The sequence below is a fragment of the Scyliorhinus canicula genome, chromosome 27 (assembly GCF_902713615.1).
Source record: "Scyliorhinus canicula chromosome 27, sScyCan1.1, whole genome shotgun sequence".
NCBI classification, from domain to species: domain Eukaryota; kingdom Metazoa; phylum Chordata; class Chondrichthyes; order Carcharhiniformes; family Scyliorhinidae; genus Scyliorhinus; species Scyliorhinus canicula.
Window position 1 is genome coordinate 2,684,208 of NC_052172.1, and position 19,528 is coordinate 2,703,735.

The 19,528-nt window shown below is 50.5% G+C and overlaps 1 protein-coding gene across 1 annotated transcript in view; it reads right to left on the minus strand.

The window, feature by feature from the left end:
• LOC119957994 (basic phospholipase A2-like) overlaps positions 1 to 15,055 on the minus strand; it is a 35,812-nt gene extending 20,757 nt beyond the window's left edge. Inside the window, exons 1-2 of the mRNA XM_038786245.1 lie at positions 14,968 to 15,055; positions 2,043 to 2,311 (exon numbers count right to left, since the gene is read on the minus strand). Of these exons, the coding sequence (XP_038642173.1) occupies positions 2,043 to 2,124 (82 nt within the window). The 5' untranslated portion in view covers positions 2,125 to 2,311; positions 14,968 to 15,055. The remainder of the gene's footprint in view (positions 1 to 2,042; positions 2,312 to 14,967) is intronic.
• Between the last annotated feature and the right edge of the window lie 4,473 nt (positions 15,056 to 19,528).

Below are 19,528 nucleotides of genomic sequence, written 5' to 3' on the forward strand. Positions count from 1 at the left end.
TTAGGGTTAGGGTTAGGGTTAGGGTGAGCTACACACCCGCGCCGGCGGGAGGGTTAGGGTTAGGGTTAGGGTTAGGGTTAGGGTGAGCTACACACCCGCGCCGGCGGGAGGGTTAGGGTTAGGGTTAGGGTTAGGGTTAGGGTGAGCTACACACCCGCGCCGGCGGGAAGATGCTAATAGGCCATGAGCATCCAGTAGAATCTGATTCACTAGCAGGGTTCCAACAACATAGCGGTTTGGATCAGTAATTGGCAAGCTGAAAGAAGACAGGTGGTTGATGGCAAATGTTCATCCTGGAGTTCAGTTACTAGTGGTGTACCGCAAGGATCTGTTTTGGGGCCACTGCTGTTTGTCATTTTTATAAATGACCTGGAAGATGGTGTAGAAAGATGGGTTAGTAAATTTGCAGATGACACGAAGGTCGGTGGAGTTGTGAACAGTGCAGAAGGATGTTATTGGGTACAGAGGGACATAGATAAGCTGCAGAGCTGGGCTGAGAGGTGGCAGATGGAGTTTAATGCGGAAAAGTGTGAGGTGGTTCACTTTGGAAGGAGTAACAGGAATGCAGAGTACTGGGCTAATGGCAAGATTCTTGGTAGTGTAGATGAACAGAGAGATCTCGGCATCCAGGTACATAAATCCCTGAAAGTTGCCACCCAGGTTAATAGGGCTGTTAAGAAGGCATATGGTGTGCTAGCCTTTATAAGCAGGGGGATTGAGTTTCGGAACCACAAGGTCATGCTGCAGCTGTACATAACTCTGGTGCGGCCGCTCCTGGAGTACTGCGTGCAGTTCTGGTCACCACATTATAGGAAGGATGTGGAAGCTTTGGAAAGGGTCCAGAGGAGATTTACTAGGATGTTGCCTGGTATGGAGGGAAGGTCTTACGAGGAAAGACTCAGGAACTTCAGATTGTTTTCGTTAGAGAGGAGAAGGCTGAGAGGTGACTTAATAGAGACATATAAGATAGTCAGAGGGTTAGATAGGTGGACAGTGAGAGTCTTTTTCCTCGGATGGTGATAACCAACACGAGGGGACATAGCTTTAAATTGAGGGGTGATAGATATAGGACAGATGTCAGAGGCAGTTTCTTTACTCAGAGGGTAGTAGGGGTGTGGAACGCCCTGCCTGCAACAGTAGTAGACTCGCCAACTTTAAGAGCATTTAAGTGGTCGCTGGATTGACATATGGATGAAAATGGAATAGTGTAGGTCAGATAGGCTTCAGATGGTTTCACGGGTCAGCGCAACATCGAGGGCCGAAGGGCCCGTACTGCGCTGTAATGTTCTATGTTCTATCTCATGAGCTCCAGTCCATGCAGACGCTGATACAGAGAGGGAGAGGGAATCGCTCCTGGGTACTGCTCCTAGTGCCAGTGCTGACCCGGAGCGATTCCACTCCAGTGGGAGAACTTGGTCTCCTGAATGGAGAATCCAGTCCCAACGCTCTGGATTTGTTCCACACCAGGCTTCTCCCATCCCTCTTCCTCTAACACTAGCAGCGTAACTTTCCATTCCTTTCTCCATCATGTACTGACTGAGCTTCCCCTCAAAGCCATCAATAATATTCACATCAAACATTCCCTGTGGTAGTGTGTTTCACAATCTGACCATCAAACACTCCCAGGACAGGTACAGCACGGGGTTAGATATAGAGTAAAGCTCCCTCTACACTGTCCCCATCAAACACTCCCAGGACAGGTACAGCACGGGGTTAGATACAGAGTAAAGCTCCCTCTTCACTGACCCCATCAAACACTCCCAGGACAGGTACAGCACGGGGTTAGATACAGAGTAAAGCTCCCTCTACACTGTCTTCATCAAACACTCCCAGGACAGGTACAGCACAGGGTTAGATACAGAGTAAAGCTCCCCCTACACTGTCCCCATCAAACACTCCCAGGACAGGTATTCACATTTCTTTTAACTTCTTTCTCATTGACAACTTCTCTGTTCTGAATTCCCCCAGGTTTGGCTGCTCCCTCACTTGCTGTTCCCCCCACTCCTACAGCACATCCCTGAGGTCTCCAGTTGATCACTTACCTCCGAGCACGATGAGGATCGCAGTGAGTTTTGGCGACTCCATGACTTCTCGTTTCCTCCGAGTGATCGATGTTTGTCTCATCGTAGCTCTGCCTCTTTTATTCAGCTCTCGGGATGGTTACAACCCAGATTAGCTCAGCAAATGCAAATAGGATGAAGAATCCCCGGCTGTTGATTCAAATATTTTGCTGTTGTCCAACGTGTGAGGGGTTTGAGGAACCTGTTGTTCTGGTGCGGGGCTTGTAGGCTTGGATTCTCTGAGCAAAATACTGAGAAGTGAGGACATGGAGAAAGTGTCACTTTATAGGTTGCACTCAGCTATCAGCACTCAGACCGAGTCACTCAGCTGTAAGTCCAGCACAATTCCCACTCCAATTTATTCAGTCACAATGATCAGATTAATGATGTCCCTCATCTATCGGAGTGTGAATTTACTGACTGAGTTGTATCGCTCTGCATCCCAGTAAATGTGTCCCTGGAAAGGTCCCTATTTTACTGGAGTTAGATTACTGAGAAAACATGTGTAGGGTTGTTGGATTTGGGCAGCTTTGTGACAGGTTGACTTCCGGTGGCGTTATGTTGGGGGAAGATGTAGGTTATGTAGGGGACAGCATGGTGACACAGCAATTAGCACTGCTGCCTCACATCGCCAGGGACCCAGGTTCAATTCCAGACTTGGGTTACTGTCTGTGTGGATTTTGCATGTTCTCCCCGTGTCTGCGTGGGTTTATTCCGGGTGCTCTGGTTTCCCCGCACAATCCAAAGATGTGCAAGTTGAGTGGATTGACCATGTTAGATTTCCCCTTAGTGTCTAGGTATTTATGGGTTAGATGGGATTATGGAGGTATGGGGATAGGAACGGGGAGTGGGCCTTGGTAGGGTGATCTTTCAGAGGGTTGGTGCAGACTCGATGGGCTGAATGGCCTCCTTCTGCACTGAGGAATTCTCTGGTTCTGAGGCGTGCACGAGGTGGCTCCCGCTCGGGTTCTTTTCTTTTAGTTTTTTTCGCTTAGTTTCAGGGGGTATCTTTGTTTAAAAACCCACTTGTTTAATGGAATAAGGAACCTACACAGGTGAAATGCCCAGAAAACTCAGGGGGAAAAAGGCTGAAAGTAGAAGTTCATCGACTGAATCGGACCCTCTCGGGGCTCGGCGGTGGAGAAAATGGCGGAGGCAGCCTCTGTGACTCCGGCCACTCCACTAACGGCCGAGATGCTTCCTCGCACCTTGGCAGCAGAATGTGACAAACACTGGCGGTTTGTGTCAGGGAACCTCCACAAATCGATGGAAGAGGCCTTGGCTCCCATTTGTTTGGTGTTGGAGAGGAACAATGAAACGGTAAAGGCGCACGGTGACACAGTGCGGGGCACGGAGGCGGCCGTTTCGAGGCTCAGCAACCCGGTCCAGGATTCTCCGAGCCCACGGCGGGTCAGAGAATCGCCGATCACGATGGAAAGTCGCGCAAAGCCGGTCAGACGCCGTTTCGATAATCTCCGAACAAGCGAAACCTGCGTGGCCGTGATCGGCGCCCCGCGGCCCGGAGGAGAATCGCCTGAAATTATCCGCTGAGCGATTCTCCGGGCTCCTGGCGATACTGCGGCTCGGACGGGCCGAAGTCCCGACGGTGTGACCCGAGGTCACGCCGGCTCGGTACTAATGTGGTTATAAATATCGTCAGCTAGTCGACAGCAGGAGTCTGCACGGCGGGGGGATCTCGAGCTGGCGGGACAGGCACGGCCATGGCTGGGGGGGGGGGGGTGAGAGGGCGAGGGGGGGGGCCCTCCAGGTTTGGGTGGGGGAGTGGGGAGGACAGTCCCGCCGGCCGGGAACGGCCCGCCATGGCAGGGCGGTGCCAATGCCACAGACACCATTACGGCAGCCAGGCTGATGGGCACCGACCCCGGGCGCTGGCTGAGTGCAAGCCTCCCAGCCGTGTGGGTGGGTGCCGGACCCCCCCCCCCCCCCAGGGGGTGGCCCTCCCAGACGGCACCCCCCCCCCCCCCCCCCCCCGCCCACCCACCCCCCACCCCCACTCTCTGAACATCATAATGTTTGGTCACCAGCCAGCGATGTTTGCCGCCATGGCGGGGGCCGCTGCCCTGCATGCAGCGCTGCAGCACCGCAGCCCCACTGTGGCGGGGGCCGCTGCCCTGCATGCAGCGCTGCAGCACCGCAGCCCCACCGTGGCGGGGGCCGCTGCCCTGCATGCAGCGCTGCAGCGCCGCAGCCCCACCGTGGCGGGGGCCGCTGCCCTGCATGCAGCGCTGCAGCCCCACCGTGGCGGGGGCCGCTGCCCTGCATGCAGCGCTGCAGCGCCGCAGCCCCACCGTGGCGGGGGCCGCTGCCCTGCATGCAGCACTGCAGCAGCATCAGAGCAGGTGGCTCAGAGAGGATCATGGGAATTGTGGTCATGTCGGGACACAGACAGTGCACAGCCGCTGTGTATTGGGCAAAGGGAAACCAGACCGAACTGAAACTTGCTCCTGTTAGAGGCCGGTCACCGATTTCCCCAGGAAAATAGACTCAAATCAAGGAATAGCAACAGTAGCAGACTCGCCGGCGCCACTTCCCCTTATTTGGAAAGACGTACGTACTTGGGACATTAGTAACTAGGACCCACCCAGCCATCGAGGAACCCGCCCCTAATTGGCCGGAATCGATGAGGTGATTGAGTCTCTATCGATCCATTGGATCCTGAGCTAACCCCGCCCAAAAGAGCGTGAAACAGGAGAAGGATAAGAGGTCCTGCGCACGAGGGATCGGTCTCTTTTGGGATCGGCCTGTGCCCACTCCAACTGCAGTATAACGACCAGCCAGGTTCACGACCTATGATCGCTCCCTGAGAGAGACGAGCCGCAGCCGAGACGAACCTGACGATTTCCAGCTGACAAACGTGGGGACTCAGATAAAGGCCTTATCTACCCGCACAGAGCCGGTCATCCACAAGTTAAGTAAAGGCCATCTTAGTTGATACGTGTTGTTAATGCGTAGCCGCGTGTGTCACTGCACATAGAGATCAGTCTGGTGTTTAATAATTAACTGTCTTTTCATAGTTATTCATAGAATTTACAGTGCAGAAGGAGGCCATTCGGCCCATCGAGTCTGCACCGGCTCTTGGAAAGAGCACCCTATCCAAGCTCAACACCTCCACCCTATCCCCATAACCCAGTAACCCCACCCAACACTAAGGGCAATTTTTGGGACACTAAGGGCAATTTAGCATGGCCAATCCACCTAACCTGCACATCTTTGGACTGTGGGAGGAAACCGGAGCCCCCGGAGGAAACCCACGCACACACGGGGAGGATGTGCACACTCCGCACAGACAGTGACCCATGCCAGAATCGAACTAACATACTAACTGAACTAACATACTAACATACTAACTGAACTAACATACTGGGTGTGTGGTCATTTGGACAATACAGGAAACAGACTCGCAGCTTGTGGTTATTAATAAAAGTAGCGACACTGCTCAGGCTGGAGGGCTGCCTGCCCGACAGGCACAGGAGGAGGAGGAGGAGGAGGAGGAGGGGGGAGGAGGAGGAGAAGGAGGTCGAGGGGGAGGAGGAGGTGGAGGAGGAGGAGGAGGGGGAGGGGGAGGAGGAGGAGGAGGAGTAGGGGAGGAGGAGGAGGCAGAGGAGAAGGAGGAGGAGAAGGAGGAGGAGGGGGAGGAGGAGGCGCCCGATGAGGCCTCGTGTGTACCGTCGCCGCATGTCCTTCGATGCCCTCCTGGACTGGGGATGCAGGAGGAGACTCCGGATGAGCCGGGAAACTGACGGCCATATCTGCCACCTGTTGGGCCCACAATTGTTCACAATTTACATTGATGATTTGGAGTTGGGGACCAAGGGCAATGTGTCCAAGTTTGCAGATGACACTAAGATGAGTGGTAAAGCAAAAAGTGCAGAGGATACTGGAAGTCTGCAGAGGGATTTGGATAGGTTAAGTGAATGGGCTCGGGTCTGGCAGATGGAATACAATGTTGTCAAATGTGAGGTTATCCATTTTGGTAGGAATAACAGCAAACGGGATTATTATTTAAACGATAAAATATTAAAGCATGCCGCTGTTCAGAGAGACCTGGGTGTGCTAGTGCATGAGTCACAGAAGGTTGGTTTACAAGTGCAACAGGTGATTAAGAAGGCAATGGAATTTTGTCCTTCATTGCAAACTCCGCACGGACAGTGACCCAGGGCCAGAATCGGACCTCGGAACCGTCAGGCAGCAGTGCTAAGCACAGGGATCTTGGGTGGGATTCTCCGAACCCCGCTGGGTCGGAGAGTCGCGGGGGTGGGGCTGTGAATCCCGCGCCGCCGGCTGCCGAATTCTCAGGTGCCGGGGTTTTTGCGGGGGGAGAATCGTGCCGCGCCGGTCGGTGGCCGCTGGCAGAGGCCCCCCCCCCCCCCCCCCCCCCCCCCACCCCCAGCGATTCTCCAGCCCGCGATGAGCCGAGTGGCCGCCCGTTTTAGGCCGGTCCAACCGCGTTAATTAGACCAGGTACTTACCGGCAGGACCTGGCTCTGCAGGCAGGCTCAGGGGTCCTCGGGGGGGGGGGGAGATCTGGCCCCGGGGAGGGGGAGATCTGGCCCCGGGGAGGGGGAGATCTGGCCCCGGGGAGGGGGAGATCTGGCCCCGGGGAGGGGGAGATCTGGCCCCGGGGAGGGGGAGATCTGGCCCCGGGGAGGGGGAGATCTGGCCCCGGGGAGGGGGAGATCTGGCCCCGGGGAGGGGGAGATCTGGCCCTGGGGGGGTGCCCCCACAGTGGTCTGGCCTGTAATCGGGGCCCACCGATCCACGGGCGGGCTTGTGCCGTGGGGGAAATCCTTCCCTCCGCACCGGCTCCTGTGGACCTCCGCCATGGCCGGAGACGATCCGCCCTGGGAATGCGCTGGGATGGAGCCAGCACATGCTGGCATTCCCACTCATGCGCCAACTCGCGATGCCGGCGGAGGCCCTTCGGCGCAGGTAGGCGCGGCGCCAACCCCACCGGTGCCGGTCCAGCCCCTGAAGCTGCGGAGGATTCGGCACCTTCCGGCCGGCCCGATGCCGGAGTGGTTCACGCCGCTCCTCGGCACCGGGACCTCCTGCCCCGCCTGGTAGGGAGAATCCCGCCCCATTATAGAAATAGAGAGACAACAGGATGTCTGACCTGAAACAAAGGTTGGAATTACAGCTGAGGCCCTGGCCCAATATCCCCTCAACCTGCTTCACCCAAAACTGATACTTGGCCGTGACTCTCTCGGGGGAAATCCCACAGGGAAATCAATCAAACAATGAACAGAAAAACTTCTCCTTTTTCAAAGAAGTTAGACATTCCACTTGTTTGAAGCTTGAAGATAACATATGGCATCATTTTAACACACTGTATAAACCCCAAATTATCAATTACCCCATACAGAACGTACAGTGCAGAAGGAGGCAATTCGGCCCATCGAGTCTGCACCGACCCACTTAAGCCCTCACTTCCACCCTATCCCCGTAACCCAATAACCCTCCGAACATTTTTGTACAGGAAGGGCAATTTACCATGGCCAATCTCCCTAACCTGCACGTATTTAGACTGTGGGAGGAAACCGGAGCACCCGTAGGAAACCCACGCACACACGGGGAGGACGTGCAGATTCTGAACAGATAGTGACCCAGCGGGGAATCGAACCTGGGACCCTGGCACAGTGAAGCCACAGTGCTAGCCACTGAACTTCACCACTCTGCAAAACAACCTGCTCGTTCTTTTTCAGTCAAATCAGTAGGAAAATTTCACACAGCCATCGTACACTTTACTGACATCATTCAATATGTTCACATTGTAACTTCGATCTATTTTCGACAAAGCTGAATTACTCCCTAACCACTCAATTCAATTAGTTGAGAATATACCCAGAAGTTGTTTTAAAAATCTAACTCGATTCCAGTTCTTTGGTTCCCTGAGCAATCATGTCACAAATGCCAGCTGGAGTTCACACAACCCAAAAATACAGACAATTCTGGAAATACAAACTCAGCAATGTCTGCATTTGCACTGTTAGAAAATACTCGGAATGGGAAGAAAATCGTCACGTCGGGCTTCAGGCTTCCTGACTTTTGCTGGGGTCCAGACACACTCGGAGCAGGAGACCTTCCCCAAGCACCAGTTATTTTTACACACAAATGAAAGTTATTCAACCTGGAGGGTCTTCACAACTGAGACCAACCTTGTTCCCATCCAACACATTGAGTGTTGCTGGACATCGAGCTCGTTTTTTATTCCAGATTTATTAGTTAATTGAATTTAAACTCCCCCCAAGCTGCTGTGGTGGAAACTGAACTCGAGTCTCTGGAGCATTAGTCCAGACGTCTGGATTACTGTCTGGTAACAGTGGTCACTATGCAACTGTCCCCATTGGCCAGTCACTGCTGTTAACAACCATCCCCTCCCCAACTCTAAATATTGCCATGGGATCTTTTACGTTCACCTGAGAGTGGACAGGACCTCAGTCCAACACCTCGTCTGAAAGACAACATCTCAGGCAGCGCAGCACCACATTCGAAGACAACTTCCGCCCCATCACACACCCCGTCTGATCTTCCCCTACCACCTCCAGAAGGAAAGACTCCAACCTTAAAGCCGATACCTTGGCGAATATATTGGCATCTCTATCTAACAGGAAGATCGGGCAATACGGCCACACGCTGTGGGGTCCTTATCCTTTTTCAGAAGCAACGAGATAGACCCCTGCTCCAACGTCTCTGAGAGGGTGCCCCGTGCCAAAGTGTCCCTAAACATGCCCAGCAACAGCGGGCCCAACTGATCCAAATGAACAGCGGAGTCCAGCCTCCCCTCCAAATCCCTAACCTGAACAATCTCCCTGGCCGCATCCTGCTACGTTAATTGGTAAGCCAAGAGAGGGCTGGCCTTCTCCCCATACTCATACACCATTCCATTCACCCGCCTCAATTGCTGCAAAGCCCTGTCCGTGGACAGCAAGTCAAACTGCATTTGCAGATTTTTCCTGCGCTCCAAAAACTCCGGGGCCGTGACCCTCACTCACCTACGACCCACCCCTAGAATCTCACCCACCTGTTGCTGTCGCTCCTCCCTCACCTCCCCGTCCACATAAGAACTAGGAGCAGGAGTAGGCCATCTGGCCCCTCGAGCCTGCTCCGCCATTCAATTAGATCATGGCTGATCTTTTGTGGACTCAGCTCCACTTTCCGGCCCGAACACCGTAACCCTTAATCCCTTTATTCTTCAAAAAACTATCTATCTTTACCTTAAAAACATGTAATGAAGGAGCCTCAACTGCTTCACTGGGCAAGGAATTCCATAGATTCACAATCCTTTGGGTGAAGAAGTTCCTCCTAAACTCAGTCCTAAATCTACTTCCCCTTATTTTGAGGCTATGTCCCCTAGTTCTGCTTTCACCCGCCAGTGGAAACAACCTGCCCGCATCTATCCTTTCTATTCCCTTCATAATTTTAAATGTTTCTGTAAGATCCCCCCTCATCCTTCTAAATTCCAACGAGTACAGTCCCAGTCTACTCAACCTCTCCTCATAATCCAACCCCTTCAGCTCTGGGATTAACCTAGTGAATCTCCACTGCACACCCTCCAGTGCCAGTACGTCCTTTCTCAAGTAAGGAGACCAAAATTGAACACAATACTCCAGGTGTGGCCTCACTAACACCTTATACAATTGCAACATAACCTCCCTAGTCTTAAACTCCATCCCTCTAGCAATGAAGGACAAAATTCCATTTGCCTTCTTAATCACCTGTTGCACCTGTAAACCAACTTTCTGTGACTCATGCACTAGCACACCCAAGTCTCTCTGCACAGCGGCATGCTTTAATATTTTATCGTTTAAATAATAATCCCGTTTGCTGTTATTCCTACCAAAATGGATAACCTCACATTTGTCAACATTGTATTCCATCTACCAGACCCTAGCCCATTCACTTAACCTATCCAAATCCCTCTGCAGACTTCCAGTATCCTCTGCACTTTTTGCTTTACCACTCATCTTAGTGTCATCTGCAAACTTGGACACATTGCCCTTGGTCCCCAACTCCAAATCATCTATGTAAATTATGAACAATTGTGGGCCCAACATGGATCCCTGAGGGACACCACTAGCTACTGATTGCCAACCAGAGAAACACCCATTAATCCCCACTCTTTGCTTTCTATTAATTAACCAATCCTCTATCCATGCTACTACTTTACCCTTAATGCCATGCATCTTTATCTTATGCAGCAGCCTTTTGTGTGGCACCTTGTCGAAGGCTTTCTGGAAATCCAAATATACCACATCCATCGGCTCCCCGTTATCTACTGCACTTGTAATGTCCTCAAAAAATTCCACTAAATTAGTTAGGCATCACCTGCCCTTTATGAACCCATGCTGTGTCTGCCCAATGGGACAATTTCTATCCAGATGCCTTGCTATTTCTTCCTTGATGATAGATTCCAGCATCTTCCCTACTACCGAAGTTAAGCTCACTGGCCTATAATTTCATGCTTTCTGCCTACCTCCTTTTTTAAACAGCGGTGTCACGTTTGCTAATTTCCAATCCACCGGGACCACCCCAGAGTCTAGTGAATTTCGATAAATTATCACTAGTGCATCTGCAATTTCCTTAAACATGTGCCTTAAACACTCTGATCTCTCCCCTGATCACCACCTTCAGCCCCTCCCACAAATTTGAGGGAGGGACCTCCTCATTATCACTATGTTCCACATACTCCCGTACGGCCCTCGGAATCATCACACAGAACCCCAAGTCCGACAGCACCCTACTTCTAACCGCCACCCCCTACGACCCTCCCGACTGACATCAAACACCAGGTCCACCCAATGTGGGGCCTGAGAACTCAGCCTTCTTCACCCCAGCGAGAAGGGTCCGACTCAGCATCAAATCATCAGGCCCCGGATACACCTTGTGTACCCAAACCCGCCCTCCACCCCCCCCCCCCCCCCCCCCCCCCCCTCCCCCCCACCATGTCCTCCATAAATGCAGACAATACCGTCACCATCCCTGCCGGGACCAAGGATTTCGGCCGGGATCGATGCACCTTCGGGTCCAACACACAGTTTAGATCCCCCCTAAAATCAATTGGTGGGTATCCATACCCGGCCCTGTAGCCAGCAGCCTTTTCGTAAACGATACATCGTCCCAATTCAGGGTGCTCACATTCACCAGAACCACCGACATCTCCGCTAATGCCCCTGCTACCATCACGTACCGTCCACCCCGATCAGCTATAACCCTCTCCCCCCGGAACCAAACTCTCTTATTAATTAAGATCACCGCCTCCCGGGCCCAATTATCAAAGCCCGAGTGAAACACCTGGCTCGCCCAGGAATTCCGGAGCCTGGAGCGGTCCCGTACCCACATGTAAATACACCACATCATTGCCAGACTCTTTAAATGTGCAAAAACCCTCGCCGTCTTTCGTGGTCCCCTCAGAACTCGAACATTCCAGGTGGCTGACCTGTCCGAGGCCTCTCACTTCTCCTTCACCCTTAAGCCAGCCATTACCACCGCGATGTGTCTTCACCAGTTACTAGGCCCCAGGCCCACCGAAGCTGGCCACCTGCCCCACCAAACAGGTGAGACTATGAAACTCACCTGATCACAGTTAGCTCCCTACCCCTCCCCTGCCCCCCTCCATACCTACTGCCTAACCCCCCCAAGCCAGCAGACTGCCTGCTACCTCAACTCACCCCCTGCCCCTCCCCAAAAAACATTCTTGGCTGATTGAGCCTCACCAAAATAGTCCAGCAATCGCAGCCCCTCCCCCCACCCCACTGCCGTTCACTAGCCTGGGTGGGTTTGGAGTTTCCCAAGTGGGGGAGGAATTGTGGGTGGAACTGGAGTCACCACTGGGCCTGGGGGAGATTCAGATAGCGTTGAAACACATGCAGGCAGGGAAGGCACCGGGACCGGATGGGTTTCCAATGGAATTTTAAAAGTAGTTTTTGGATCAGTTGGGTCCACTGTTGCTGGGCATGTTTTGGGAATCTTTGGCACGGGACACCCCCTCAGAGACGTTGGAGCAGGGGCCTATCTTGTTGCTTCTGAAGAAGGATAAGGACCCCACAGAGTGTGGCCGTATTGCCCAATCTTCCTGTTAGCCTCGGACCCCGATGCAACCAAAAAGACCCCAAGCTCCAGGTGTTGGTGCAAATACTGGAAAACGGGGCGGCACCCACGGCCCAAACCCAGGTCCAAACCCAAACTTCTCCAACTCCGGGAAAAGGTGCCCCCACTCCACCCAGTCAAACACCTTCTCCGTGACCAATGATACAATTATCTCCGGTACCGGCCTGGCCGCAGGGGTCAGCGCCACATTCAGCAACCGCCGCACATTAGAAACATACAGAGAAAATAGAAGCAGGGGGAGGCCATTCGGCCCTTCGAGCCTGCTCTGCCATTCATTATGATCATGGCTGATCATGACGTTCAATACCCTGATCTGCCCCCCCCCACCCCCACCCCCACACCCCTTGATCCCTTTCGCCCCAAGAGTGATATCGAATTCCTTCTTGAAATTACACAATGTCTTTGCCTCAACTACTTTCTGTGGCAGTGAATTCCACAGACTCACTCCTCCCTGGGTGAAGACATTTCTCCTCACCTCAGTTCCAAAAATATTTTCCCCTTATCCTCAAACTATGACCCCTTGTTCCGGACTCCCCCACCATCGGGAACATTCTTTCTGACTCCACCCTGAATAATCCTGTTAGAATTTTATGATTCTCTGAGATCCCCTCTCACTCTTCTAAACTCTGATGAATAAAATTTTTACCGATTTAGTCTCTCCCCATATGACAGTCCCACCCTCCCAGGAATCAGCCTGGTAAACCTTCGCTGTCCTCCCTCCATAGCAACAACATCCTTCCTCAGATAAGGTCACCAAAACTGCCCACAATACTCCAGCTGTGACCTCACCAATGCCGATACAATTGTGGTAAAATATCCCTAATCCTATTCTCAAATCCTCTCGCCATGAAGGCCAACATACCATTCGCCTTCTTTACTGCCTGCTGTACCTGCGCGCTTACTTTCAGCGACTGATGCACGAGGACACCAAGGTCTCGCTGAGTATCCACCTCTCTCAAAGTGCAGGGAAGGTCATGTCTTACAAACTTAATAGAATTGTTTGAGGAAGTGACAAAGTTAATTGATGATGGAAGGGCTGTAGATGTCATATACATGGACTTTAGAAAGGTGTTTGATAAGGTTTCCCATGGCAGGTTGATGGAAAAAGTGAAGTCGTATGGGGTTCAAGGTGTACTAGCTAGATGGATAAGGAACTGGCAAGGCAACAGGAGACAGAGAGTAGTGGTGGAAGGGAGTGTCTCAAAATGGAGAAGGGTGACTAGTGGTGTTCCACAGGGATCCGTGCTTGGACCACTGCTGTTTGTGGTCTACATAAATGACCTGGAGGAAGGTATATGTGGTCTGATTACCAAGTTTGCAGATGATACTAAGATTGGTGGAGTTGCTGATAGTGAGGAAGACTGTCCGAGAATACAACAAAATATAGATAGATTGGCGAGTTGGGCAGAGAAATGGCAGATGGAGTTCAATCCAGGCAAATGCGAGGTGATGCATTTTGGAAGATCAAATTCAAGAGCGGTCATGGAAGGGTCTTGGGGAGAATTGATGTACAGAGAGATCTGGGAGTTCAGGTCCATTGTACCCTGAAGGTGTCAACGCAGGTGGATAGAGTGGTCAAGAAGGCATACAGCATGCTTGCCTTCATTGGACGGGGTATTGAGTACAAGAGTTGGCAGGTCATGTTACAGTTGTATAGGACTTTGGTTCGGCCACATTTGGAATACTGCATGCAGTTCTGGTCGCCACATTACCAGAAGGATGTGGATGCTTTGGAGAGGGTGCAGAGGAGGTTCACCAGGATGTTGCCTGGTATGGAGGGTGCTAGCTGTGAAGAAAGGTTGAGTAGATTAGGGTTGTTTTCGTTGGAAAGACGGAAGTTGAGGGCGGACCTGATTGAGGTCTACCAAATTATGAGAGATATGGACAGGGTGGATAGCAACAAGCTTTTCCCAAGAGTTGGGGTGTCATTTACAAGGGGTCACGATTTCAAGGTGAGAGGGGGAAAGTTTAAGGGAGATGTGCGTGGAAAGGTTTTTACGCAGAGGGTGGTGGGTGCCTGGAATGCTTTACCAGCGGAGGTGGTAGAGGCGGGCACGATAGCATCATTTAAGATGCATCTGGACAGGTATATGAACGGGCAGGAACAGAGGGAAGTAGACCTTGGAAAATAGGAGACAGGTTTAGATAAAGGATCTGGATCGGCGCAGGCTGGGAGGGCCGAAGGGCCTGTTCCTGTGCTGCAATACCCATTTGTTCTTTTCTCCCTCACCTCTCCCTGCCTCTGGACTTGCTTAAAACCTATGACATCTCCAACCTTTCCCAGTTCTGGTGAATGGTCGTCAACCTGAAATGTTGACTGTCTCTCCCCCCCCACCCCCCCCCCCCTCCTCCACCCCCCCCTCCCCCCCCCCCCCCCCCGCCCTCAGATGCTGCCTGACCTGCTGAGGATTTGCAGCATCTTGTTTTATTTCAGCTTTCAAACATTGTTTTGATATTCGTGTCAATTGGTAATTAGTAATGACACTGGCTGGAGGGTGTGATTGGAGTACGACAAATGCACAAAAGTCATTTGCATTATAAAAGTGGGCAGAGAGATCGATAATAGAAATAGAGAGATAACAGGATGGATGACCTGAAACAAAGGCTGGAATTACAGCTGAGGTCCTGGCCCAATATCCCCTCAACCTGCTTCACCCAAAACTGATACTTGGCCGTGACTCTCTCGGGTGTAATCCCACAGGGAAAACAACCTTGAAGATAACACACGGCAACATTTTAAGAAACTGCGTATGCAATAAAACACAAAATGATCAATTACCCCAAATGCTGGACTCCGCCGGTCTGCAAAACAACCTGCTCGTTCTTTTTCAGTCAAAACAGTAGGAAAATTTCACACACCCATCGTAGACTTTACTGACATCATTCAACATGTTTACATTGTAACTTGGATCTAGTTTCTTTTGCTGGGGTCCAGACACACTTGGAGCAGAAGACCTTCCCCAAGCACCAGTTATTTTTACACACAAATGAGAGTTATTCAACCTGGAGGGCATCACAACTGAGACCAACCTTGTTCCCATCCAATACATTGAGTGTTGCTGGACATCAAGCTCGTTTTTTTATTCATGATTTATTAGTTGATTGAATTTAAACTCCCCCCAAGTTGCTGTGGTGGAAACTGAACTCGAGTCTCTGGAGCATTAGTCCAGACGTCTGGATTACTGTCTGGTAACAGTGGTCACTATGCAACTGTCCCCATTGGCCAGTCACTGCTGTTAACGACCATCCCCTCCCCAACTCTAAATATTGCCATGGGATCTTTTACGTTCACCTGAGAGTGGACAGGACCTCAGTCCAACACCTCGTCTGAAAGACAACACCTCAGGCAGCGCAGCACCACATTCGAAGACAACTCCTGCCCCATCACACACCCCGTCTGATCTTCCCCTACCGCCTCAGGAAGGAAAGACTCCAACCTTAAAGCCAATACCGTGGCAAATTAATTGACATCTACATTTAACATGAAGATCGGCCAATATGGCCACACTCTGTGGGGTCCTTATCCTTTTTCAGAAGCAATGAGATAGACCCCTGCTCCAACGTCTCTGAGAGGGTGCCCCGTACCAAAGTGTCCCTAAACATGCCCAGCAACAGCGGGCCCAACTGATCCGAAAGCTTCTTTTAAAATTCCATTGGAAACCCATCCGGTCCCGGTGCCTTCCCTGCCTGCCTGTGTTTCAACGCTATCTGAATCTCCTCCAGGCCCAGTGGTGCCTCCAGTTCCACCCACAATTCCTCCCCCTCCTTGGGAAACTCCAAACCCACCCAGGAACTCTGCCATCCCTCGTTCGTCCTGCGGTGGCTCTGACCTATACAGGCTCACATAAAATAAACTCTCCATTCACCTTATCCGGGGCCGAGTCCAGCCTCCCCTCCAAATCCCTAACCTGGACAATCTCCCTGGCTGCATCCTGCTACGTTAATTGGTGAGCCAAGAGAGGGCTGGCCTTCTCCCCATACTCATACACTGTCCCATTCACCCGCCTCAATTGCTGCAAATCCCTGTCCGTGGACAGCAAGTCAAACTGCATTTGCAGATTTTTCCTGCGCTCCAAAAACTCCGGGGCCGTGACCCTCACTCACCTACGACCCACCCCTAGAATCTCACCCACCTGTTTCTGTCGCTCCTCCCTCGCCTCCCCGTCCACATGTGTCTTAAACACTCTGATCTCTCCCCTGATCATCACCTTATAAGAACATAAGAACATAAGAACTAGGAGCAGGAGTAGGCCATCTGGCCCCTCGAGCCTGCTCCGCCATTCAATTAGATCGTGGCTGATCTTTTGTGGACTCAGCTCCACTTTCCGGCCTGAACACCATAACCCTTAATCCCTTTATTCTTCAAAAAACTATCTATCTTTACCTTTAAAACATGTAATGAAGGAGCCTCAACTGCTTCACTGGGCAAGGAATTCCATAGATTCACAACCCTTTGGGTGAAGAAGTTCCTCCTAAACTCAGTCCTAAATCTACTTCCCCTTATTTTGAGGCTATGTCCCCTAGTTCTGCTGTCACCCGCCAGTGGAAACAACCTGCCCGCATCTATCCTATTTATTCCCTTCATAATTTTAAATGTTTCTTATAAGATCCCCCCTCATCCTTCTAAATTCCAACGAGTACAGTCCCAGTCTACACAACCTCTCCTCATAATCCAATCCCTTCAGCTCTGGGATTAACCTAGTGAATCTCCTCTGCACACCCTCCAGCGCCAGTACGTCCTTTCTCAAGTAAGGAGACCAAAACTGAACACAATACTCCAGGTGTGGCCGCACTAACACCTTATACAATTGCAACATAACCTCCCTAGTCTTAAACTCCATCCCTCTAGCAATGAAGGACAAAATTCCATTTGCCTTCTTAATCACCTGTTGCACTTGTAAACCAACCTTCTGTGACTCATGCACTAGCACACCCAAGTCTCTCTGAACAGCGGCATGCTTTAATATTTTATCGTTTAAATAATAATCCCGTTTGCTGTTATTCCTACCAAAATGGATAACCTCACATTTGTCAACATTGTATTCCATCTGCCAGACCCTAGCCCATTCCCTTAACCTATCCAAATCCCTCTCCAGACTTCCAGTATCCTCTGCACTTTTCGTTTTACCACTCATCTTAGTGTCATCTGCAAACTTGGACACATTGCCCTTGGTCCCCAACTCCAAATCATCTCTGTAAAGTGTGAACAAATGTGGGCCCAACACGGATCCCTGAGGGACACCACTAGCTACTGATTGCCAACCAGAGAAACACCCATTTAGCCCAACTCTTTGCTTTCTATTAATTAACCAATCCTCTATCCATGCTACTACTTTACCCTTAATGCCATGCATCTTTATCTTATGCAGCAACCTTTTGTGTGGCACCTTGTCAAAGGCTTTCTGGAAATCCAGATATACCACATCCATCGGCTCCCCGTTATCTACTGCACTGGTAATGTCCTCAAAAAATTCCACTAAATTAGTTAGGCATGACCTGCCGTTTACGAACCCATGCTGCGTCTGCCCAATGGGACAATTTCTATCCAGATGCCTCGCAATTTCTTCCTTGATGATAGATTCCAGCATCTTCCCTACTACCGAAGTTAAGCTCACTGGCCAATAATTTTATGCTTTCTGCCTACCTCCTTTTTTAAACAATGGCGTCACGTTTGCTAATTTCCAATCCACCGGGACCACCCCAGAGTCTAGTGAATTTCGGTAAATTATCACTAGTGCATCTGCAATTTCCCTAGCCATCTCTTTTAGCACTCTGGGATGCATTCCATCAGGGCCAGGAGACTTGTCTACCTTTAGCCCCATTAGCTTGCCCATCACTCCCTCCTTAGTGATAACAATCCTCTCAAGGTCCTCACCTGTCATAGCCTCATTTCTATCAGTCGCTGGCATGTTATTTGTGTCTTCCACTGTGAAGACCGACCCAAAAAACCTGTTCAGTTCCTCAGCCATTTCCTCATTTCCCATTATTAAAACTCCCTTCTCATCCTCTAAAGGACCAATATTTACCTTAGCCACTCTTTTTTGGTTTATGTATTTGTAAAAACTTTTACTGTCTGTTTTTATATTCTGAGCAAGTTTACTCTCATACTCTATCTTACTTTTCTTTATAGCTTTTTTAGTAGCTTTCTGTTGCCCCCTAAAGATTTCCCAGTCCTCTAATCTCCCAGCAATCTTTGCCACTTTATATGCTTTTTCCTTCAATTTGATACTCTCCCTTATTTCCTTAGATATCCACGGTCGATTTTCCCTCTTTCTTCCGTTCTTCCTTTTTGTTGGTATAAACCTTTGCTGAGCACTGTGAAAAATCGCTTGGAAGGTTCTCCACTGTTCCTCAACTGTTCCACCATAAAGTCTTAGCTCCCAGTCTACCTTAGCTAGTTCTTCTCTCATCCCCTTGTAATCTCCTTTGTTTAAACACAAAACACTAGTATTTGATTTTACTTTCTCACCCTCCATCTGTATTTTAAATTCCACCATATTGTGATCGCTCCTTCCGAGAGGATCCCTAACTATGAGATCATGAATCAATCCTGTCTCATTACACAGGACAAGATCTAGGACCGCTTGTTCCCTCGTAGGTTCCATTACATACTGTTCTAGGAAACTATCGCGGATACATTCTATAAACTCCTCCTCAAGGTTGCCTTGACTGACCTGGTTAAACCAATCGACATGTAGATTAAAATCCCCCATGATAACTGCTGTACCATTTCTACATGCATCAGTTATTTCTTTGTTTATTGCCTGCCCCACCATAACGTTACTATTTGGTGGCCGATAGACTCCTCCTATCAGTGACTTTTTCGCCTTACTATTCCAGATTTCCACCCAAATGGGTTCAACCTTATCCTCCATAGCACCGATGTCATCCCTTACTATTGCCCGGATGTCATCCTTAAATAACAGAGCAACACCACCTCCCTTACCATCCACTCTGTCCTTCCGAATAGTTTGATACCCTCGGATATTTAACTCCCAGTCGTGACCATCCTTTAACCATGTTTCAGTAATGGCCACTAAATCATAGTCATTTACGATGATTTGTGCCATCAACTCATTTACTTTATTCCGAATACTACGAGCATTCAGGTAAAGTACACTTATGTTGGTTTTTTTACCTCTATTTTGAATCTTAACATCTCCAGTTTTATTCCTTTTAGTATTACTGGGCCTATTCACTGAGCTCCCCTCAGTCACTGTACCTTGTACTGTCGCCCTTTTAGATTTCTGACTATGTCTTCTCTGCCTTGCACTTTTCCCCTTACTTCCTTTTGCTTCTGTCCCTGTTTTACTACCTTCAGCCCCTCCCACCAATTCGTG